The 24,474-nt window shown below is 40.7% G+C and overlaps 2 protein-coding genes across 7 annotated transcripts; both read right to left on the reverse strand.

Moving 5' to 3' along the window:
• Positions 1-640: 640 nt before the first annotated feature.
• Positions 641-15,149, reverse strand: cnot6a (CCR4-NOT transcription complex, subunit 6a). 2 transcript variants are annotated; one of them, XM_037076434.1, is made up of 12 exons: positions 14,951-15,149; positions 13,783-13,904; positions 12,805-12,991; positions 12,290-12,375; positions 12,088-12,192; positions 11,911-11,979; positions 10,757-10,914; positions 9,370-9,524; positions 7,764-7,918; positions 6,987-7,220; positions 5,940-6,142; positions 5,557-5,772 (listed from the first exon to the last, which is right to left on the reverse strand). In XM_037076434.1, the coding sequence occupies exons 2-12, from the start codon at positions 13,892-13,894 to the stop codon at positions 5,557-5,559; spliced, it is 1,680 nt and encodes a 559-aa protein (XP_036932329.1). In that variant the 5' UTR covers positions 13,895-13,904; positions 14,951-15,149. The 2 variants fall into 2 exon arrangements, with proteins under 2 accessions (XP_036932330.1, XP_036932329.1); XM_037076435.1 differs by lacking the exon at positions 14,951-15,149 and having other exon boundaries at positions 641-5,772; positions 13,783-13,894.
• A 160-nt stretch (positions 15,150-15,309) lies between these two features.
• On the reverse strand, positions 15,310-23,586 carry simc1 (SUMO interacting motifs containing 1). Of its 5 annotated transcripts, none has more exons than XM_037076430.1 (11): positions 22,713-23,586; positions 20,916-21,074; positions 19,755-20,846; positions 19,419-19,666; positions 19,199-19,268; positions 18,760-18,920; positions 18,456-18,536; positions 18,208-18,339; positions 17,600-17,756; positions 17,288-17,372; positions 15,310-15,732 (listed from the first exon to the last, which is right to left on the reverse strand). In XM_037076430.1, the coding sequence occupies exons 1-11, from the start codon at positions 22,872-22,874 to the stop codon at positions 15,521-15,523; spliced, it is 2,559 nt and encodes an 852-aa protein (XP_036932325.1). In that variant the 5' UTR covers positions 22,875-23,586; the 3' UTR covers positions 15,310-15,520. The 5 variants fall into 5 exon arrangements, with proteins under 5 accessions (XP_036932325.1, XP_036932328.1, XP_036932324.1 ...); XM_037076433.1 differs by having other exon boundaries at positions 19,755-20,459; positions 22,713-23,578; XM_037076429.1 differs by having other exon boundaries at positions 19,755-21,074; positions 22,713-23,478.
• Positions 23,587-24,474: the final 888 nt, after the last annotated feature.

A 24,474-nucleotide genomic window follows, 5' to 3' on the forward strand; every position in this document is an offset into this window, starting at 1 on the left:
ATGTTAAACTTTATTGATCCCCAATGGGAGATTCTGTTTTCATTTGCCGTCCTGGAGGAAAATCAAAAGGTCAGCCTCGGCTACAAAACGGCGCCCGTGGCGCTGCTAACGCTTCATGGTGCTGCTGAAGGACCCTTCAGGGCGCAGAGTGCACTCGGCTGACACGGAGGCCTCAACCAAAGACGGCCTCTCTAGCGCACAAGTTTTGTGCGACACAGAGCGGTGAGTGTGCAGGTTTTCATCTCACCCACATTTAATTGGGCTGCTGCAGAATTGAGCAGGAATTATTTAAAAAAAACAAAAAACCTGCAGACTCTTGGGCCTCATATCACAGCCTCCGCCAGCTGTTTGACACACTTGGATCTTCAAACCTCCACACAACGCTCATACGGACACTCTGGAAAGCTGCACTACTGGGCAGAAAAAAAAAATAAATAAAATTGGGAGGGGACGTGAGCTTGTAGCCGGCTTGCTTTCCCAGCATTTGTCCAACACTGGCAGAGGCTGGAGAAAATGAACACTTCACAAAAGAAAATGAGAGGAAGAAAAAAAACAAGGAATCAAAAGGAGGCAATACAAGGAGAACAGATATAGAATTTATTTTCAATATCCATTTCAAAAGAATAAGAGGTGACACAGCTTGAAACAGATAATATAGAATTTATTTTCAACCAGAAGTAGGAAAATACATAGGTAGGTGTAAAGGAAACAAGCAGAACCTGTAGTCAAAACAGAAAAAAATAAAAATAAAATCAAAAAGAACAAAACTAGTCCAAAAAAGAATCGAGAGGACGGCTAAGGGGTACAACAGAAAGCATTGTTTACCATTCAGTTTCTTTTTAAAACAGTATGTGTGGATTTGAAAACAGCTGCCTTGATTTCTCATCTGGGTTAATGGACATTCTACAACATTGTGCAAGTGTTTTTGTCATTATTATTATTTTTTTTTTCCATTTTTTTTTGCTGGTATTTCATGAATGGTAAACAATAGTTGGTCCAGTGCATAAACACAGTGACACAGATCAATATATGTACTCAGCTCGACTACAGATAGACAATCCTGATCATTGAACAACTACCACTAGATCGGCAGGGAGGAGGAGGAGATGAGCAAATATACAAGATGGATGATGAGAGAGAAAAAGAAGCATTAAAGAAAACAGTCTAGAGGGTTGAAGACGGAGAGTTGAAAAGGGAAAAAAAATAAACAAATGACCACAGATGAAATAGCTACATTTTCCAGATAAAACATTTAAAAACTTATTCTGAGTGTGTCTGAATGTTTCTGGGTATTATTGCCAAGGTTTTCTCTATTTTTTTTTTTTTTTTTTTGAAAAGGGTGCATTTGACATGAGGAACCAAACTCTAAGCGCGAATATGGATGCAACGTGTTCATGTGATTCAAGGAAAAGGACGAAAAGTACCTCGCTTTCCTTACAGCCCTAACATTTCATGAAGACTATGATTCGGATTTTAAAAAAAAAAAATGAAAAAAAAAAATGATAGTGAACGAACTACAAGAGAGAACTGAACTACAAGCAGCTTTGGTGTGCACCGTTACAAAGAGATGCAGCCTGGGAAATCACTCTACGCCTAAACAAGCCAACTATGAAAAACACAAATGCAACAGTGGAAAGGTACAAAGCCAACAACGTGATCACTCGCCGAAGCTCACAGGGTGACATTAACTCAGCGCCATGATTTTGCCAGACTTTCAGTCAGAAGCCATAGTTTTAACAAGAAGAGTGATGAAGAGTCGAGGGGTCAACAACAGAAAAGATCTACAGAGTCAAATCAGTGACTATCAATAGTAGCTAGCTAGTGTAACAGATTTAAAACCACTGTGATGCACAAGAACAGAGTGAGATGACTAGAAGTACTGGAAATCATCACAGGACCAGTCTAGCGACCAGCGGCAGGTCATTAGCTTAGTCTGACAAACACGTTTTACACCAGTCAGAACAGTGATCTCTATACTGAGCTGCAGCCACTACCAAGACAGCTCTGCTGCCCTAAACCTACAGGCACTAGCACTCTCCAGCTAGTGCCATGCAACATCCAAAATAAAGCTGATAAGTAACACAGAAAAAAGGAAAACACCAAAAAAAAAAATGAGTATCCCTGTGCTGAAAGTTTTTTTTTTTTTTCTGCTTTTTTTTTATACCAATACCAATGATGCAGGTACTTCTCCTCTGGATAAATCCTTCATTCTACGAGGCTACATCAAGAACATTCAACTCCTCTAAATCAACCCATCAAGACGTCTCATCATGATTCCTACAGAGGATTTGGTTTGTGATGGGAACAAAGAGTATATGGAGGAAAAAAGTAAAAACAAAATGTCGCAAACGTAACACCATCATAGAATTCATGATTTACACATCAACAAACACAATTCAATATCTTTTTTAGAAAGGAAACATGAGATACATCTTTTATTCACACTTTACAAAAAAAGCTAGCCTTTAAATCTACTACAATACTAATGCCATTCAGGAAAAAAAAGAAGAAACTGGACACATTGGTTTTCATTGGAAAACAAAACAAAGGTTAAAAACAAACATTTGGGGAGAAAATAAAAGGGACAAGAGACCTTGATCTGAGGACTTTACTTATACATCCTATTTTCTTGCTTCCCTCTTGCTTTAAAATGTCATTTCAACATGTACATTAAATTAATGTGATGTTTATTCGCTAATATGACGGAACAGGGAGTGAGGGGAGCTGCATCTGAATCTAGTAAGTGCTCATCTTTATGTTGGCTTTAAATAATCATCTTGCCTCTGACAGATCTCACTGGTTTGTTTGGGGTGTAATAGACTCGATTCAAAGAGACGCATGCTTGGCTTTCAGAGAGGAATCGCTGAGCTAAGTGCCCCTCCTCCCTTGTTCCTCCGAAAGCAAGAGCAAATTGGGCCTTCCACCGTTTCCAATACAGAGGTAGGGGGTCCACAGATGGCACTATAGCTGCAGTGACAAGGGTAAGAGAACTATACAAAGTGGTTGAGCGAAGGGGTTTTCAGAGACACAGCTTGAGTGAAACAGTGGACAGGGAAAGTCTGAGGTTTTAGAGAGGGGTGAAGGGTGATGGACAGACTTAAGGAGATTTAAAATTCATGGCCAGGGAAGGAGCTATGGGCTGTTTTATGGGGGGTGTGGGGGGGTCTGGGCATGGAGCTGTGCTAAGGTACAACGAGAGAGCAAAAAAACAAAAAAAACAACCAGAGTGCGGATTCAATAAAGATAAGACATCCTACTCATGTTCCTTAGAGGAGAGGGGAGAAAGCATACCTGATTACTAGAGAGCTCAATGAATAGGAAGGATATACACATCATCATAACATTGTCACAGCTCATAAAAAAGGAAATCAACATTAACAAAACCCAATAAAAGGACATAAAATCTTCACAAATGTCTCAACAGTATTTAAAAATAAAAGGAGAAAAGGTTGTTCGGGCGTTCGTCATGTGTAAATATAGTGCAAGACGACAACTGCTACAGTGAGGCACGATGTTCTTGTTGTACATGTGGGGTTTTTTTAAATGGAGGTTGTTTTAGTCACACGCCACTAGTGGGAGTGTGTGTGTGTGTATGTGTGTGTGAGATCTATAGATGAACAGATGCGGAGTAGTCGCTGGTGGGCTGCGGCTCATCCTTGCATGTCCTTTTTGTTGTCTGAACTGATGGCAGCAGCGTGGATCAATGGCTTTGTTAATGGGCGAAAAGCAACAGGCAGAGTTTACTCAGTGTCTATTTACAATCGCAGCAATATGCCGGCAAATCAAATACAACAGCAGAGAGAGAGAGGGGAGGAGAAAAAAAATAATAATAAAACAATACTGATACATTAATTACAGTTAATCTCTAAGGAGTGCAAAGTAGTGACAGCGAACGCCTCGAACAACCTCTTCTTACGTCTTTTGTACAAGCTGGTAATATCAATTCATCTTAACATTAACTGGATAAAAATTTAGCCATATTTTACAATACAATCTTTTTTTTCTCAAATCTGATCATAATTTACTCTTAGTACAAAAAACGCCAGAAAACAGGTCTTTTGTGGTTCATATACAATCATGTAAAGACTGAGTCTAGATTTTCTATTCTGTACAAACACTTGTGAAAAAACCACTGCTTTTGTGTATGGAACTTATGGCTGGGGAAAGTCACTACTGGCCTCAGAGACAGTGCTACAGATCTGCCTGCAAATTACCTGTGTTGAGTGTGTGTGTGTGTGTGTGTGTGTGTGTGTGTGTGTGTGTGTGTGTGTGTGTGTGTGTGTGTGTGTGTGTGTGTGTCTAAGCTTGCATGTGTGGAGTTGGATGGCAACTCCAGACAGTGAGAGGAATGCTGGTTTTACTCCTGTGTATCAGCCATTACTCGCTCTCTCTGCCTAAAAGCGATCAAGACAAAGAAAAGATTTGTGATAGCCCCCTCATCACTTTGCCCCTCAGCCTTATTCCCCTGCCCCTTGACCCGAAAAAAACAAAAAAAACAAAACAAAATTAAAAAAAACAAACATTGTTGGTACATGGGGCTGCATGAGCTCCTAAGCACAAGACTAGCCTAACAACTATACAAGCTGGGGTGAAAAACAGTCTGGAAACAGGATGGTAGCTGCTCTCAGTTTCTCGTCATATATCTTCCTTCACAAAATACCACTGACATACCGCCTATGTGGAACAGGGGGAATGTAGTTCTCGGACGTCTGTTTCTTGAGGCATCTGTGGGTCTTGGTAGCTAAATGTACCAGGGCCGGGGTCAGAGGTGTAGACTATCTTTTAGCACCACGGGAGGCCATGACCACACAAAAAAAGGCCTCAGCACCACAGAATGACAGCAGGAAATCTCACCTTATACGAGCTGCGCTACATCCACCTCCGGGGACGCTTGACTACCAGCTAAAAAGCTTAACCGCCGTCTAACCTGGCGACTCGACAAACATCCTTGGGAGACCGAGAAAGTACGCTGGCTGCCCCGAGTACAGGGGGAAAACAAGCACAAGCCAATCATGGAGGTCTGAGACTGACAAGTCTGCTGTCTTTGCTGGTTTCAGATTTATACAGGACAGACAGACAGGCAGACCATCAGCTATGGAGCTCTCTCAGGTGAAAGTCATCCCCCTTCAGCCACTTTTAAGTTTCCCCTTGCTCTTAAACCAAACAGTGCCCCATGTGACAAATCTGAATGAGCTACCATCCCCTCTAGTGTGAAAGACAGAAGCAGAGTGGGTGGATGGGTGGATTTGAGGAGGAAAGGGAGTCCAAAACACAAAATGATACACGAACAGGACCGAATCGAGCAGTTAAAAAAAATAACAAAAAAGAAAAACAGAGAAAGAAAAAAGAAAAATATAGAATATCTATAACATTATACGAAATCCCTGTCGGCCAGACCTCACTGTACGAATATTTTACAGGTTGTGTTTTTTTTTGTCTTCCCCCTCCATTGTGGTGGAGGAGAAGAGCTGGTAGTGGGAGGGAGGAGGGTTGGAAAGGGTGAGGGGCTGTGGTTGCAGCTCCCCCCCGCCCACCCGGCGGTGTGGCAGGGACTCACTACCTACGTGAAGGCATATGGAGCCCATTGATCTGGGGGGGCACGTTGAAGAGGAGCAGCTCCAGCTGGGCGAAGAGGGAGAAGTGGTCGGAGGGGATGTGGGGATGTGGGCAGCCGCTGACATTGTTCTCAACGAGCCAGTGGGGGTCCAGGGGGCCCAAGATGCCCAGCACGTTCAGGTGAGGCTTGGAGTAGAAAATATAGTCGATGACACCCTGGGGAGAGAAGAAGACGGGAGTCACCCTCACAGAAATGTGTTTATTGTAAATTTGTGCAAGCTGGCTTCTTTTGTAACAGACAATAAATTTCTGCCTCTGTTTATATATACAAGCAACATCATTAACCATAAACAAACACAAACATGTGCCATCAGCACAATCACCTTGAAGTCGAAGGTGTAGTTGGTGTAAGGCATCAGGCCGTTCTCGTAAGCGCTCTTCAGCTTGAAGCCGTGGGTGATCATGCCGTTGGACGAACTGTTCTTGCCGTTGCAGTTGAATTTGGTCAGACAGTCACTATAACGAAGCTCCTTGAAGTCCTTGTGGGTGCAGTCTACTCCACCAGAGCTAAGGTACTCCACCACGCCTAAACAGAGTGGAGAGATAAGAAGTCATCAGAAACAAGAAAATGTCGAGAGGCACTTGAAGGTCCCGACAGACAAAAGCAAGTCTGTTCCTACTGTTAAAAACGGGATAAATGATGTTTCCTAAGGCACAACCTCTGGATACTGTAGGACATTAGCAGTATTAACTGCAACATGAATGTGGTTATTCAATCAAACGGCAAGTCATGTAGCTGTATAGATGCAATGTTGTTCTCTTCTGGCTTATATGCAAGAACACAAACATCAAGACATATTAATTGTAATATTCAAGTTCTCTTCTCATGTGAGCAACACTTAACGATGCAGTAAAATTCAAGCAGGAAATCTTGAAAGAAGTCTGAGCCTTTAATTGCTCTCAATATCGTGCACTCAAAAACACGCAAACCATAGCCCAGAAAAACAAACTTATATTTTATATCAGGACAGACTTCTCTCATATTCAACTTGGCAGAACTGGAAGGTACGTTTTTGGCATTTTAGCAACAATTACTTAATTATCATAATCGTTTCAGAGTCATTTTCTGCTTAATGTCTCAATTGATCTTTTCAGCTGTACAAACTAAAAGGTCAGGGAGCCATTCATTCCTATTAGGTCATAGATACACATTCCTTTGTAAACAGGGCTATACATCATATCATAATATATCACTCATACTAATAGAAAGAGATCTAAAAAACTAATGGTTGGTAGGTTGGGTTATGTTCATTTCTATCTTTTTTTTTTTTTTTTTTATTAAGCTGTAAAAGCAGCCATGAAAGACAAAGAAACAATAATCATATCTCTCATCTCTGTGGTCAGACACAGCAAAGCTTTATATTACGTACCGGAGTCAGGCAAGGAGTTGAGGTCAGCGCACAGCACCAGTGGAATGGCATTAGTCTCACCAGAGACGGAGGACAACTTGAGGCTGCGTGTGGCCTTGTCCACTATGTTCTTCACCTCTGACAGGAACATCATTGTCTGGACCAGCTTGACGTCAGAGTACTCTGGGTCCCAGTGCATGTGGGCATTTGCGATCAGGATCAGCTGCTTCTCCATGCCGTGGAGTGTCTTTCCAGCTGAGAGGAGGGGGAAAAAGTAAAGTGGGCAGGTTAAAAGTGCTGCCCTAAGAACTGTTATCATATATGCACCATGGACTACATCTATTCAGGATGAGCTTGTGAGTCTTAAAAGACTAGAATTACTGCCTTGTGGCTGTAAAACTCAGGAGCAGTCAAGTTGTAGTTCCAGAACTACAGTGATGAATAATCGGCAGAACATTTTTTTGCAGATTGATGGCCTTTGACCTTTTGGGTATTAAATATATATTACTTCATCATTTTATCCCATTAGATATTTGAGGATAATAATAAAAAATAAAAGTAATAAATCATATGACTTGTTGAGTAGTAGTCAAAAATGTTTCTTGAGGTCTGAGGGACCTTGACCTTTGAACACCAAAATGTAATCAGTTTATCTGTGAGAATAAATCTCGGACTGTTCTTGAGACATCGTGCTCGGAAAAATGGTGCGAAATCAAAATGCCTCCAGCCGCGGTTATCGCAAACGTGGAGGCATAAAAAAAATACATAAATCAGAAAATAGGTCCAGCGTCTACTCACAGGAGACTTCCATCATCTCTTTGCGGACCTCGAGCAGTACAGCTACTCCGATGTTGTCCTTGGTCATCACCCTGTTCAGCATGGCCTCTGAGCCCTCGGAGTTAGCCATCGCCAGCTGGTTGAACTCCACTGTGTGTTTCTGCACCGCGCTGAACCTGGAGATAAACAGCGCGAGACGAGAGAGAGAAGCAGTATGAGCAGTTGTAGGAATAAATGAGGGATAAACTGAAATTTGTCTGGTGACTTCTAATCAAGTGCTCTTCCCCCAACGGCTCATGGATGATTACATTTATTTTCCACATTTGTGATGTAATGCACCAAGATTAGAGGGGGTAACATTTTGTTACTTCGGTGAAACTTCATGCCTCTTAATATTCAGCCAACACAGTTATTTAAATGCTCATACATGAAACAAGAATTTGTCCCACTTGCCCCTAAAATTTGGTATCTCATTCATCATCACTTTAACATTAACCACTGTGCTGGAGAAAAAAAAACATCATTTGGTTCAGTTCAGTAAAGGAATCAGGTGTGTGTCTTGTAGAGGTTAATGTAGACTTGGGCTGCTAGCCTCAAGTAGAGATGAGGCGTAGGCTGGTGACTCACTTATTTCTGACACCTTTCAGAGTTTTATCGTTTGTTAACCTTTAGCCCTTCAGCCTCACTGACTCAAGTGTCATCTTTAGAGGAAGCTCATGCAGACTTCACTCTCTTCCTGGAGCCACAAAATGATTCAGACCAACTTTTTTTTTTGTCTTGTATCTAGTAGTACTCCCCATGAACTGTAAACACACTGTAATGTCTAAACTTATAAGTGCTACCCTTTAAAGTAAATCAAAATTGAACAGTTCGGGAGTGACTAACCACGACGGTCACATTCTGTAATTTTAACTAATTTCAAGTTCTATTTAAAACATCCTATAATTGTCACGGTCTGATGGGTGCCACATTTGTAAGTATCCCTTTAATATCCGATCCAAAAGCACACCCTTGGATTGTTTTCAGCTGTAAACGAACTATGAACCTTTTCTTATTGAAACGTAAAAGCAGGAGAAACAGATAATGAGGGCTTGACACATATTCTTTACCACGATGAGTTCAATGTCATCACTGTCTGGAGGCGACAATAAAAACCTGACCGATTTGCTGAGTAGTCAGACAGGTTAGACAGGTCAGCAGTGGTAGCTCCACCCAGTTGATACAAGCCTCAACAAACTAGACACATACTGCACTCTTAAAATAAGACTGGTTACATTTCTAAGTGTTACAGATTTGTCCTGGAGTGGAAGCCTCTCAATGTATTTGCTAAAAGTAGTTAGTCATAATTATTGCATTTGTTTGATGGAGCATGCTTTATTATCAAATATATTTGCACACCAAACTGTATTAATCTACTCTTGCAACAATATGACAGCACAATCCAATAACAAATCTGTTAACTGGATACCCAGTAGAAGGTAAACTTCTCCATCCATCCATATACATCAATTCAAAATAAAGATTCACCAGATTAGGCGATATGCATGTTTAGCTGCATGTGGGAAACAAGTAATTCAAGAAGGTTCTCAACAAGCCACAGTTACAAAATTGTATTGTAGCTACATACTTTTCTGTCTTGTAGAAAATTGCACAGCCGTCCACGTGTTTACGATCCACCTCCGACATCGTCCTGGCTCGTGACTTTGGACTGAAGAACCCGTCATATCCCTGCTCCTTCAGCTCAGGCAAGAAGAAATTGTAGTACTGCTCCGTCTCAACCTCCTGTTGTCAAAAACAAAAAAACAAAAAATTACAGATAAACAGCCCCTTTCCAGACAAAAACAAAAATGTCATTCAGGACTGGGAAGAGAAGGTGTCTGATATGTTTTTATTGATATGACACACACTATTTGTACGAGGTGAAGCAATAAAAATATTCACGCCTGAAAAAATCTTGCACAAACAGAAGAGCAGATATAACAACAGCATCAAGGCAAATGTGGGGGAGTAATTCTGCATTGATGAATACAAAGACATCTGTATGCAACTGATGCTTCAGTGTTCTTAAAGAGGGAGACATTAACGCTGCTCCTTGTGACAAGGATCCGTTTAAAATCAATTTTCTTTTAATATTTTAAGCTATTTGTGTTTTTATGAGCTTTCACTGTAGAGAAACACGACTACCCGGATACAAAAGCACATTGAAATTGGTGAATAACCAAACACAGATCAACCAAGATGACAGCACCCTCCCACAACACACCTCATAAAGCAATTAGGCAAAACGTTCTGACCTATTCCAGAAGAAGAAGAAGAAGAAGAAGAAGAAGAAGAAGAAGAAGAAGAAGAAGAAGAAGAAGAAGAAGAAGAAGAAGAAGAAGAAGAAGAAGAAGAAGAAGAAGAAGAAGAAGAAGAAGAAGAAGAAGAAGAAGAAGAAGAAGAAGAAGAAGAAGAAGAAGAAGAAGAAGAAGAAGAAGAAGAAGAAGAAGACATGAGTGGCAAGGGGGCATTTATTGCCAACTTTACAGGTGTTGCTTTTATTGTGTTGTCCCCCCTGCCACCACCCAACTCACATTATTTTAAATCGTTATAGTTATGCACTGACATGGGGCTGCACAGTTAATCACAAAATAATCTTAGTATGACAAAGTGCAATATCCAAATCTGCTATTATTTTATAAAAAAGGTAAAATGTGTCACAAAGCAGTGTTTTAGTGAAAAGTTGTAGTGCTGCAGAGATGCTCTGGCCTACAAAGCTTGTTCTCTGGATGTAATTAAGCATGTTTGAGACTGTGGGAATTGCCACACCATCATGATTTTACTAGGTTTTTCAATTACAATGAAAATTGTGATGCAAAACTTTATCATCCATAATACTCATGAATTATAATGCAATCGCAGTCAAAATAATCACAATATCAGTTTTTGACCATACATGCAGCCCTACACTGACATTAAAACATTATAATAATAATTTCAGTGACAACATAAACACACTCTTGACATCCTCTCACCTGCAAACTGATGATATCTGCATTGCAGCCCATAATCTCCTGCATGATGTTTTTTTTCCTGTACTCCCAGTTTAGAGCCCAAGAGGGGCAGTAGCCATATAGCTGTCGTGTGGCGTACTTATCACACAGTACATTGTAGCACATCACAGAGAACAGTGCTGAGGAGAGAGACACAAAAAGGGCAAATCTTGTAGAATAATCTTAAAATTAGACAACCAAAGTAAATTCTGGTTCTGTGCCATTTTCTTTTTCCTGTCTGTAAATGGCAAACATTCATTTTATTAAATGTTTTGTAAACAAGTAAAATCCATGTAGCCGTTTCTATAACACAGGATTTTGACAACACATACAAATTGATATATACAAGTAAGACATACAAGTTGATGTAGGATGGTGAAATATAGTGCACTCAAAAACATCAATATTTGGAGGCATTGTACAATTCTGAATATATCTATATAAATGGTTTCAATATAAATTTTAGAGTGGTGCTAAACTAACACCAAATGTGTTTTTGTTCACTTCTCTGGCAGTGAGTTGTCAAATGCACTGCTGCACCTCCTTCAAAAGTAAATTAACTTAGATGCTGTTGCGGTCAAGACACGGAACACCAGCCTTGTATTATTTGTATTGTATTATTATTTTATTAGAAAATCTTAAAATCGATGCCCTCAGCACTGTATCAAAGAGTCTTTGAGTACCTTGAAAAGCACTATATAAAATAAATTATAATTATTAACATTTCCCTGGTACCGAGTATCACTGAGAATCAAAGTTAGAATTCTAGATTCTTAAATTCTAGAATCATATTAAGTAGTAAACGGTATTGAGTCAGTCAAAACAACATGGTTACCACCAATAGGAAACAAAGGACTACTGTTCAGTTTGCAAAAATGTTTGAATTGTTAGGTTAGCTCAGGTTTAACCACAGGAAGTGTGCACGTGCTACAGAGCAAATTTCAGAAGTACTGAAACTGCAGTACTTAGTCTACTTCTTACTACTCTTGAATTGTACATTAATGTTGCTTTTTTTAATGCATTTGTTAGTTCTTTCATTTTCCCCAAAACAAATACAACTGCAGCTGAGAGTGAATTTATATGTATACCAGCTGCAACCATATTTCAAGGTTGTGTTTCATGTATGTTGTCCTTACCTGAGGGCCATGTCCGGTCTGGGTCCTGGAGTGAGATCCATGACCGAGCTGGGGGCTGCTCTGTTGGTACTGAGCAGAGGGGAGGGGGATTATTTAAATGGGTTCTACGTGCAGCCAGATGTCACAGTGACTTCAACAAAGTTAGAGGTACAACTGCCAGAGAGAAAGGGGACTCACTGCGTTTGATAGCCCCTGCCAGATTGTCTAACAAGTAGTTGAGCAGTCTTCGCGTTCCATCAGGTTCCTGGTAGAGGCTCATAATTTCTTGTGCAAGTGGGTTTCCTGTTGAAAGAAAAGCAATGTGGACTGAATCACTGCTAAGAGAACAATGGGATTTCAAGGCTGGAATGGCCACAAAACACACTGATAAGCCACTCACCTTTCAACCCCAGTGTTTGTAACTGAAACAGTTTCCCCAATTCAAATGGCAGAACCCGCAACTGGTTGTTATTTAAAAGCAGTTCCCTGTGGAGGACACAGTGAAATGTGAGCATTAGAAACCAGCCCTCCTGCGAAACAACCATCTTTAGTACCGTAACTAAAGCATTATTCACTACAGGGCTACCATCAACAATGTCAATGGCATTTGTGTCAACATTAGATTGATTGTTCATTCCAATAGATAGACCTGAATAAAAATGAAAGCCGAGAAGAAAAAAAAACAAAATCTGAATCTCTAATATCCAAAAAATGCCTGCCCAAATGTAAAAAAATAAATGAATCAATTAAAAAAAAAAAAAAAAATCAAATAAAAAATGCACAGTGCCATTAGGCGTGGCAACAGTGTGGGGTGCGTGTGAGTGCCAAAATCAAATTCAAGACCAGTGCTGTGACAGCTACTCCCTTCCATGGTAACCCCATTAGGAGGCATGTTAACAGCCTGAAATCACCCACCTGAGAGACACCATGTTGCCGAGCTCTGCCGGCAGGCTCCTGATCTTATTGGATGAGAGATCCAGGTACACCAGGTTGTGTAGTTTGGCAATGTCTGGCGGGATGCGTGACAGTGAGTTGTCACTGAGGTGCAGGGCAGTGAGGTGGGTGAGAGACCACAGGGCTGTGCTGAGACTCCTTACTCGGCCTGCAGGGACAGCGGGAAAAGGACACAGCAGAGGATTAAATCCCGGTATTCAACCATTACCCCCCTCGCACCTGAGGAAACATTTGCAAATAATTTGTTGCAAACATGTAAACATGGGTTGACCAATTTCACAATGACAAAATGATGCTTGAGCATAATTTTTGGCCTGGATTCATTTAAGAAATATATAATAGACAAACAAAGTCATGTTAAAGCTGTCAGCTTACACCCACCTCAGGTGCAAGTCAATTTTACAGTGACCCATTTTAAATCCTGTTAAACCCAGTTTCTGACTAGAGCTGAAATGATCAGTCAATTAAACAATTAGTCAATCATTAGAAAATCAACTGGCAACAAGTATGATAATTACATTCATGAGCAGTGCAGTGGCTGAGATGTATTGGTCCTGGGTTATTGTAGTTAAAATGTGGATAAAAGCCTTTTGTTTGACTTTTCCAGGATAATAAATATCTTTGTGTATTGGACCGCTGGTGGAACAATATAAGGAATGTCACCTTGGACTGTGGAGAACAGTGATGGACTATTTTATGACAATCTGACAGGTCAAGCGGTTAATCAGTAAAGTACTTGGCAGATTAATTGATAATGAAAATGGTCATTAGCTGCAGCTCTTTCTGGCACTGCCAGGTGCAGATCTAAGGTAGTAGACGCAGATGTCCTATCTGAAGACTTAAGATCTGGACATTTTAACAGGATTAAGCTCTTGGACAACCTCACAAAATGTATGTGAACATCACCTTCTTAACTAGGAGCTCCCTGACAATACTCACCGCTGATTTCCAGCTCAGCCCAGTATGACTTCTTCCCGTTTGCTGCCTCCTCGCTCGACATAATTGTGTACATCCGCCTGGGATCCGGCGGATCATATTTTTCCTTGGGCATTCCTATAACACTACACAAACAATCGTGGATTAAATTGTCATTCACGAACAACAGTAAAAGGCTTCCCGAATTTCCCTAAATTGTAAATCAATTTGATTTTAGATTTAGACTTTAGATCCTGTTTTAGACAAATCTTATAAGCTACCACATGTATCGTAACACACGTTGTCAGCTACACTGAATTTAGCATTTACGGCGTACAGCGAGTCTGATTTGGACAAGTTGAGGGAACACGTTGCTGTTGAGAGTGAATGAAGCGATACAATTAGCAGCTGAACAGGTTCCTAAGAAGGCTTTGATTTGATTGGAGTTAACGTTACATAACAGTCAACATTAAAACCCCAACGTGGTGCAGGATTTTCATTGCTAAACTGCCGTGTCAACCTTAAACCAGTCACAAAGTTTATAATGAAACTGCACTTCGAAAAAGGAGTCAAAACCGCTAAAGCTAAGATTAAACGGTTTTTCTCCTCGTTGTCGCTAGCTGATTAGCCTAGCTTAACCTAAATAGGTAGCTATCAAACTACACATAACAAACGCTAAATAGCTAATGTTAGCTCGCCTGCTAACTACAGAGATGTGAAACGGACAGGCAAAGTTGGTGACATGAGGAAGTGGCCGACTTTAACGCCCTGTCCGAGCGGGCTTGCACAAAAGCTGGAAACTGACATTAAAAACACAGTGTACAATTGTTGTTTACATAATAGCAAAGCACCGACTTGCGCATCAACACTAGGCCACGAAGCAACGCATTAGTTAGCTGCCGCTAGCTAGCCTCCAGCAGCTAGAATCACCACCGCTGAGATAAACATTGAGCGAACGGGCTCACAGCGCGACACAATGCTGGGTTTGCGAGCAATTTGCGAGCTGTTTAGCCTAGCTCAAGTTAGCTTGCTAGCCCAGAGCTAACAGATCCCAATTATTCGAAGCTGGCCGACTTCCTGCTGAATTAAGTCCTGCGTCGGAAAACGGCCGCGTTGCTCTGAACATCTACGAAGGATTGCGGTAAAATAAGCGATAATAGTTAAAGTGTACAAGAAAGGATCCCGTTTTTACCTGCAAGAGCATACCAAATCGCGAGGACGACTGCGTGTTCTCTTTTGTTTTCTAGCTACTTCTCGCCCGTTTCCGCTGCTGTATCATGGCGACTGTAAGGGCTTTTTTTTTCTCTGCCGATAACAGCGCTCGATCCTATTGGTCAGCGTGCAGACGGTCCTACCAGCTGTTGAGGCCGGAGTAAATACAATCCTTCAGATGACGAGAGATGGGTCATGACATGGACAGACAAGATAACACTGTCCACCTTATTTAGAAATGATGCATAGATACATACCAGCTCACAAAACAGATGTGTAGTCGATCGAAGTAGTGATATCATGGTTGCACTGTGTGGAGAAAGACTGTGACTCAAAAGAAAAACTTATAAAATATAATTTATTAAGAATAGCCTGGTGCATATACATTTTCATTTTGTAAGAACCACCAAGGAACGGCCTTTATTCAAATTACAAAAAAAATGGTATGAGTCAACTCATACTCAAAAACAAACACATATTAAATATTAATTTATTGTAATGATTTCTGATCGTTCAAGCCTGGCAAAGGCAAAGAATTGATTTCTTTTATTCAACACTGACAGACATCTAGCAGGTGATCCTGCAGGTAATAGAGGGACCCTTCCACGTGGAGAGGTAAGGATTGGCCGATGTCAGCCTGAGATCTGGACAGGAAGGACTCCACAGCTTCAACAACCGCAGACTTGGTTACCATATCGTCCTGCTTGTAGACCAAGGTGCCAGCTCTGCCCGTTTGCTCACTCACTGAACTGCAAAGATAGCCTGGGTGTGAACATACGTAAGAAGTTAAGAGTAAACCAAAGTGGGCTTAGGACAGTCAAGTAATTTTAATAGTTGTTGAAATGTTTTTACATCCAGGGATGTGTCACATTGGGAATCAAAAAGTTAATTTGGCTTGTTTGAGGCATTCTCCACAAGAGATCACATATATTCAAATCAGGGCTTTAATTCCAAAGACCAGCACAATTATTTAACTTTTAATGACAACAGAAAAATCTCGATTCGGGTGACTTTTGAGTCAAGAAAAGTAACACGTAAAAGAAGGGATCAGGGACAGGAATATTTTAAAATAAGCAAGTTCACCACTGTAATATTTTGTAATGCTCAAATCTTCCATGAAGTATAATGTATAGAACATTATTCTGTAAAATACACCCATATATAATCAGAGAGTAAAGGTAAATACACTCGACAAGGTGATCGGGACAGTCTAGCTCCCGTTTGTTCTTTTCAAACAAAGAACTTCAGCTTCAACCTCTTTTCTTTTACTGCTGTCCTGAAATGATTCCAATAAAGCAGTTCAGTAGGATCCCATATGGTAATCACACCACATATTGCACATTCACTGGAGTCTGAGGTTTCCCACAGGCTCCAAACACTGTCTGCTTCCTGGCAGCGTGCACTGGAAAGATGGTCTAATCAGTAAAGATGTTGGTTTGGACACTAATAAGATCAAGACTCAGCATATATTTCCATATTTGTTGAGTAACAAGACATCTGATAATGTTCTGTAAAATACGATAAAATAAGTGTTCCTTTACTCTGACAAGCTCCGAAAACAAACATCCCAAACTGAATGACCTTATAACCAAAACAATGTGGCTCAAAAACAAATCAGTGGTTGAATTAGACTTTATTGTTGTCTGTCATTTTGACGGACAGGATTGTACAAATTTAAATCTATGATTATTCGTCATGTTCAGCTTGTTTAGTAGCATTTAAAGATTGTGCATTTATAATGTCATGGAGAGAAAAGATGTGCGGTCACTTTTCACATCAACATCACATGAGGCAGATCATTGTTTTCTTTCAGGAGTGGCAGATGGAGGGCATAAAAAGACCGCAGATTTTGTGACATTGCAATTTTACAGAATTAGACAATTACAATTAAAATATCAACAAATGATTTGCACTGACTTGCAGTAACTGGGCCTAAACTCAAACCTTCACCCTTATCTGCACGGACTTAAACTTGATGCTTACATGACCATATTCACAAATGCATCGAGGTAGACTGCTGCAGAAGTGACAGTCATTACGGTGTCTTAGTCTCTGACAGAAGACTTCTTATGATCTTTTTATTTATTTTTTTTGTTTTTTTTTGTCGTCCACCTTGTCCTCGTGTCCCAGATCCTTGGTTATCCTGTTTGGTAGGTGCTAGTGTCACGAAAAACTGCGGTCCTAACACTGCAGCCTCCTTGACTGCAGAAACACACTACTCTGTTCTCTTCAGTGTCAGAGAATTTAAAGGGGGCTATTTTATGTTTGTAACAATAAACACTGCTGTGCAGTGTCCTGATATTTAATGATGTCTCACCGTTCATTGCCTTGTTGTAGCTGAGCAGCAACATCCAGAGGAGATGGACCAGCTCTTCCCACCTCTGCCACATTTCAGTACCATCCTGGAGAGCACAGTCGTACATCAGTTGCATTAATAATTGTTGTAGCTCACTTTTAACTTTTAAATTGAAAAAAAAAAAATACTAAATCGAAGATATCTCATGGGTAGTCACAGTCTTTAAACTTTAATTTTTTTTCTGATAAATGTATTAATGCTATTATATCTGTGTAGAGCAAAATGTTGGCTGATGACATAAAAATAAAAACAAGACAGGAGAGTGATATTCACCGTGTGGTCTGGTGCAAGAGTGCAGTTCTTCATGAAGTGAAGCAGAAGACTGAGCGACATGGGCAGAGAGGTTTTCACTGGGCAGGTGTAGTCCAACAGATGTTCCACCAGTTTACATCTCAGCAGCTTGCTCTGCAGGCTCTCCAGCAACAACATCCTGGGTGGCAGAAACATATTACTCGACAATAGCTTGGAAAACTGGGGAAAAGGAGCAGTTTGTGCCATCGAAAGAATTAGGTATTTATTGCCTTTGGTTTATTATGAAAACCTTGATTGATGTATTTCAAAAATAATATCTCTTTCAGTATTATTTTGTTTAAAAGTCAAACACAGTCCTGACTGACAGGATGATCAAAGTGACGGTTCCTTCCCTCTACATCCTCAACAGAGGTGCCGGGTTTAACAGACGCCTTCCTGGGATGAGATTGTTTACAGATCATTAAGGGTGAAGCCAGTGTTAGGCTTTCTAACCATAATGATAAATTAATTCAAACATTTGCACATTTTACTCCCACCACTCTCAGCTGTTTGAAAGACGTCGACACACTAAAATAACTAAGGTTCCCTCCACGCAGTAGTGTGTCTCCCTTCTCATATCTGCTCCTCACCTCTGCGCTCGTAGAGGTAAGCCGCTGATGAGCATATGGAAGAGCTCCTGGGACAGCTTGGCAGAGGTCAGAGCTGGACAGCGGTCCACCTCCAGAGCCAAGGACAGCATCCTCTGGAAGATGGACACCATTCTGCAGGGGACAAAAAAAAATTTGTTACAATATACAGCATACATATGAACATAAGTAGGGCTACTTTCTTGTTGTTCCCCGTTGACAACCAAAAACATGTCTTCTGTGTAATTCACCTGATTTGTTCATCTCTCTCTCTACTCTCTCCGTGCTCTGTTGATTTTATAATGGCAGAAAAGAGCCACTTGATGACATCCCTGCACACAAACACACAAGAGCGTCAACAGTATCACTTAACAAATGAAAATCAGAAATAGAATCTATGATTTGTTATCCATGTACACATACTAGAATGTACTCATGAAAGACAAGTAAATGGGAACGATCCTTTGTGCAGAAAAAAAATACAAAAAACAAGAACTGAACATTATCTCTCTCTAATCTTGCTCATCGATACAGGCTCCAGTTCGTCAAACCCACCTGACGCGTGGGAACTGCTGATCACATGATAATATTTTCTTAGCAATAGAGTTGTGGAGAGAAGAGGTAGAGAGTTTGGCCTGGAAGTCATCCTCCAAAGTTTGCACCACGTACTCCATGAGCATGCGCACGACCTGACAAAGTTGTCCTTTTGTATTGTCCTGTGGAAGTGAAAGGGACACGGATAGAGACTATAACTTCACTGACAGCACAAAATACGATGTTCAGCTGTAAATAGGTCTGGATATTAGGGCAGAATGACAGCGACAGACAGATTTCTAATTATTTTTCACCAATGGCGACAATGCAGTGATACATTTCTGTTAACGATATTACAACAAAAATTCCTTTCAATATGGTGTTTTTATGTAGCACTACTGGGTATGTGAATTTACAATCCATCCTTCTATATCACACATTTTTCTGCTTGGGCTAGTACCTGATTGGCCATGACTGAGGTCAGCAACTCCCAGTCCCATGGAACTGTGCTTTTATCAGCCATGTGGTGTCTGCAATCAGAAAGCAGCTTTAATCTCTGAATGCAAAGATGGATACGGGTGAGGCATGATGGAATGGAGGACAGAAAGGAGATTTTCGATAAGAGCATCCACAAAGTAATTAGACATTAGAATTAGCTCTTATTACAATGGTTCCCTGACCTTTGTGTCCTGATCAGGAGATTAAACGCCTGCACACAGAGGTGATAAGGACACTGCGGGTCGAGCAGAATGCCACGCAGCAGGTGGAAGGTGATATCTTTGGGGGGATAGTAACCAGGCTGTAGTAGGTCGGACAGGAGCTGCAAAGTGCCCTCTGGGTAATTCTCATCGATGGTACTGTACACCAGGCTCAGGCTCTGACGGCATAGTACCTCTGGAGTTCCGAAGCCCTCATTTTCCTCTTCAATCTAAAAAAAAAATACCATGAAAATGAAAAGAAATGCCGTACATTAAACCTAGTATTTAATCGAAATCGAATGAGAATTTGCCTCTCACCAGGGCTTGAGCTGGTCCAGACATAATTTTCCGGAGTGCTACTGGGCACACAAAATGCCTGTCATCTCTACTGGCAGCCCTGAAATCTGTATCAAATCTGCTTTCTTCGTTCACCTCTTCACCCTCCTCTTCCCAAAAGAAAGACGACAATGGAATGTCAAATTCCAGATCCCCTCCATACGTCCCAGTCCCAGATCCGGCATCCACTTCCTTAGCTTCCAACACTGACAGTGGGGATTCTCTGGGAATGCTACGGTGCAGGATATCTGAGCTGTCTGAGGCCTCGTCAGCCTTAACCTCGTCCGATTGCCACTCATACGTATTGTCAGGTAGTTTATGTGCAAAGATGAGAGTTGGCTCGACTTGGCTCAAAAGGCTAGAAGATGCAGGACTTCTGTGGGACCGAGAGTCAAGGTCAGAAGTCTCGGAGGGATTCAGTCTAGTAGAAGGAGAGTTGAGGGATGGGTGATCCAAGAGACAGCTTTGTCTAGAGTCTGATTGGTGTCCTTCCGGTTGTTCCAGGTTGGCGCAGAGGACATCTCTTTGGAACGAATCCTGTGGTGTATCTTGAGATGAAGGAGGGGATGTTGGAGAGGGGATGGGCATGGATGAGCAGATGTCACCCCTCTCCTCTTCATGAGGGACATTCTCCATCAAAGTTGCACCCAAGCTTCCTTTATCTGGGCAAGGCAAGTCGGCTGGTTTCTGTAAATGTGGAGATACTTTCGCTTTTAACTGTTCATTTGTGAATTCATTACTATTCTCTTGTTGAACCTGTCTGACAAGAGATTCAGTCACTTTAGGAGGACACTCATTCAGCGAAGGTTCCACGTGAGGACCATTTAATGAAGCTTTACTAATAATTTCATTGTTGCGATCTGGTTGGCTGGGTTGCAGTGACATTTGCATGCAATCTTTGGTTAGGTAAACAGAGCAACCTGATGTTTTCAGTTCTGTGACGTGGGATTCAAGAAAAGACAATCGTCTTAATTTCACACTAGGTTCCTGGAGTTGTTCTTCATCAGTCTGGTTGAGGGGTTGTGTTTGGGAATCCATGTCGCTCTCCTTTGGCTTTAGGTTACCACAGTCCAGCTGTAGTGCAAAAACAAGTGGGTCGCTTGAAAGACTTTTCTGAAAGTTCAACTCTTTTATGTTCCTTACTTGGCTTCCATCTGGTTGCAAATCGTCTGTCTCTTGTTTTGTCCCATTTGCCACTTCATTCTCAGTCAGGTCTACCAATGGCAGGGAGGGAGAAGGTATTCTTTTACGAAACTTCAGCTCTGGAAGAATCCATTTTGGATCTGTAAGGTCAATATATGGCTAGAACAGGAAAGAAATAATAGAAAAATAGGTCATTACATGCTATTAATGTCTATAGGTCTTCAAATCTTTTATTCATGTGTTTGCTGTGATCTTTCCACTGTAGATTATGACACATGGTCAGCTATTGAATAAAAGGCCAAATGAGTTTCCCAGTGACCTTGTTACGTTTACAGTAGCGATAAAATAAACAAGAGCCCATTTTATCTATTTGTATTGGCCAGTGAACTTAAAGTAGAGGAAGTTTTCAAGCTTGCGCCCAATATCTGTTAGTAGCCCTGACATACTTTAAAATTAAATCCAACTATTTTAGAGTAGGAAAATATGACAGAATATTCTGTACCTTAAGAGGGTATCCAGGTATATCAGCGATTAGGCTATACCTTTTATATGGAGCTGTCCTTTTTGCATTTAGGGGTTTATTAGGACATTTTGGAAGTCGTCGCAAATCAATGAGCAGGAATGCTTTCAGGCAAAATAATATATTCATTTTTATTTTTATTCTCCTAGAAGATGGCAATGCTAACTAGCAGTTCAGGATGCAATATATAGATCTCCTGGCTGTTACGATAACCAAAAGTTTAACATGTTTGTATTTTGAGAAGAAATTTGTAACCTCTTTATGCACATGTGATGGCAAGATGTAATGAGGATTGATGGATTATCATCTTAAAACACATGCAGTATGAAAATATCCAAGATTATAATTGTGTGCAGACAGTGGTCACCTTTTTGTTTCTTTCTCTCAGTTTATGTTTACTAGTTTGACTGGTACACTGAGGCACACAATCTGGAGGTCGTAGCTCAAGTTTGCACTGTTTTATTAGCAGTCACTTCAAATGCAATTCTTTATAATGTCTTATTAAACTGTAATGCAGTCTTGAGCGACACAAACCGAAAACCAGGGATAACAGGGTGTTTAAAATGTCATGCACTATAAGACTAGCGTGACAGTTTTCTCGATGGTATTTTTACAATGCTTTATATCTGTTATATTTGTAAATGAAAAACTCTACGAAATGTGACTTGTTCTTTTACTTTTTTTTTCTTACTTTGCATTGAACTTGGTCATCTCTCTATTCAGATTCAAGGGTTAGCTTCATTAATATTTGTTGTGACTGCTAACTCCTTTTCTAAGATTAAGCTATCTTGACTGGTGAGTTTCTCACCTGCCAGGACCTCAAAGTGACCGACAGTCGCTCCTCTGACTCGACGTACTTAGTTATATTCAGGCTCGCAACAAAAATAATAATAATTTTTGAAAATTCTTCTTAATAAATCTTTCTTTTTCCGACCTGTTAAGTTTGGTCAGCTTGTCTGTTTTGACTTGTTTATTAAGAGCGCCACGTGCAGTTGGTTTTAAAAGAAAACATCAGAATTGCGTCACGTGACACAACAGTTTTAAGCTAAAACAGCTCAAGTGGAACGCACTGGAAAAGTGAAATTTGACCTTTGACCTTTGACCAAAAGGACCCCTATACCGTTGTCATGGCATCAACTTCCCTGGTGTCTGTCTCTGGTACCAGTTTGGTGACGTTTCACTCCACCAGCTCAGAAGCACAACTTTTAAATGCCTTCCAAGACAAAAACTGTGTGTGACAGCCGGCGCTCCCTTCACAGTATGGTGTGTTTACTTACCGTGGGGACTTTGACGTTCATCACGGCGTTCACGTCCACCCGCACCGCGGTGAGCGGCAGCGGGTCGGCGCTGCTAATGTTACTGTACGAGCCGACGATCTCCACATCGGAGTCCTCTTTGTCACTGTCGGACTCGGAGCTGAGGGTGATGACATCCTCCATTTGGTCTCACTCATTCAACCTCGTACGAGACCCGAAAACCCGACCCAGGAGCAGCAGCTACGCTAAGCTGAAATCAGCCAGCTGGCTAAAACACGACCCGAAGCAGGCCTACGGTTGTCGCCACAGCGCTAAAGAAACAAGAGCGACCCCCCATCGTGTTTTGTAGAAAAGACAGGATGATCGATCCAATGACTGCTCGGGTCTTGTGGCATTTCCCTGTTGTTCTCGCCAGCTACATGCACCTAGCGGTGGGTTTTTGAATTTGATTGCACTCTTAAGACTCCACTGAAATGTCTTCAGGCTAACTCTCAAGGGAAGCAAGCAGAAACAAATCGAAACCGAGAAAGCGATATCCAATGAAATGACATGAGGTCCACACGGGGTTCAACTGCACAGATGTGACGCTTCCTGGTTTTCTGTTGTTGTTGTGGAGTTTCTTCTGCAGTGTGGAGGATCACAGAGCAGCACATGTCTCCACCTGCTGTCCAGGAGTGTATAGCAGGCCGTTTTAACATTTAATAGCTAGACTGGATATGTGTTGCAGATATCTGTAATTCAATTCTTCCCAGTCAAAAAGAACATTTCACTTACAGCCACTTATACTTTTTGAGGATTTAAAAATATCTTATATTTAGTTTTGACTAGTACAACAAAAGATATCTTGAAATACAATTTCTACTGGCAATAATAGTTACTGCGGACACTGCGGATCTTTAATTATCATTCTTACTAGTGAGAATACAATTTTGACTAGGAGAAATGCTATTAATGCTGTCTAAAATGTATTTACAGATAGGAGTGTATGTGGTTCGATTAAGTGTTAAAACGGCTCAGCCTGCTGTCGTCTCTTCTCTCTGTAAGCAACAGAAAACAACTTTTCCTTGTCTGCTTTCTCTTTCACTGAAGCCATTTTTAAGGCTCTGAACTGCACTGTGGCTTCTATTTTAGCCTACTTCCCTGTTTCTTCACTTGTTATAATGTTTCGTGTCTTGACTTGTCATTGACCTGCCACACATTTAACACATTCTACCCCAATATTTTCTCCAGTTATGTTTGGGTGAATGATTTCACTTCACCATCAGCCTTATTTTGTTCACAGCATTACAACACCCTACATGGAGTGAGATTATCTTCTAAAAATGTGTTAGATTAAAACACAAAGACATGTAACCTATTTCCTTTTAAGCAAAGTGATAAGACATTATAAACCTCCTTGACCTACTGAATAAATATATACCAGAAATATTCACAAAACTAAAAAAAAATTTTAAAAAATCAGATACCTCACAATCGACTGCAACACTGAAATATCGCAGTATCTCTAGCTAATTTTGAGTAGCGTACATTGTTTTACATTCTAATTAAATTATCCTCATTTTCTCGCTATTTCATCTGCCTTGTGTTGTTTGGTTTATAACTTTATAACATTTACAACAAGTTCATATTATTATCATAAGAATATGTAACGGACAAAAGAAGATATTTGTATTATTGGAGAAAATCAAAGGAAAAGCAATGTTGACAAGGGAGCTCCTGAAGAAAACTCGCTCTTAGATTTTTCATTTTCTATTTAGTTACAGTGACAAACTTGAAGATTACA

This window comes from Acanthopagrus latus, chromosome 18 (assembly GCF_904848185.1).
Source record: "Acanthopagrus latus isolate v.2019 chromosome 18, fAcaLat1.1, whole genome shotgun sequence".
NCBI classification, from domain to species: domain Eukaryota; kingdom Metazoa; phylum Chordata; class Actinopteri; order Spariformes; family Sparidae; genus Acanthopagrus; species Acanthopagrus latus.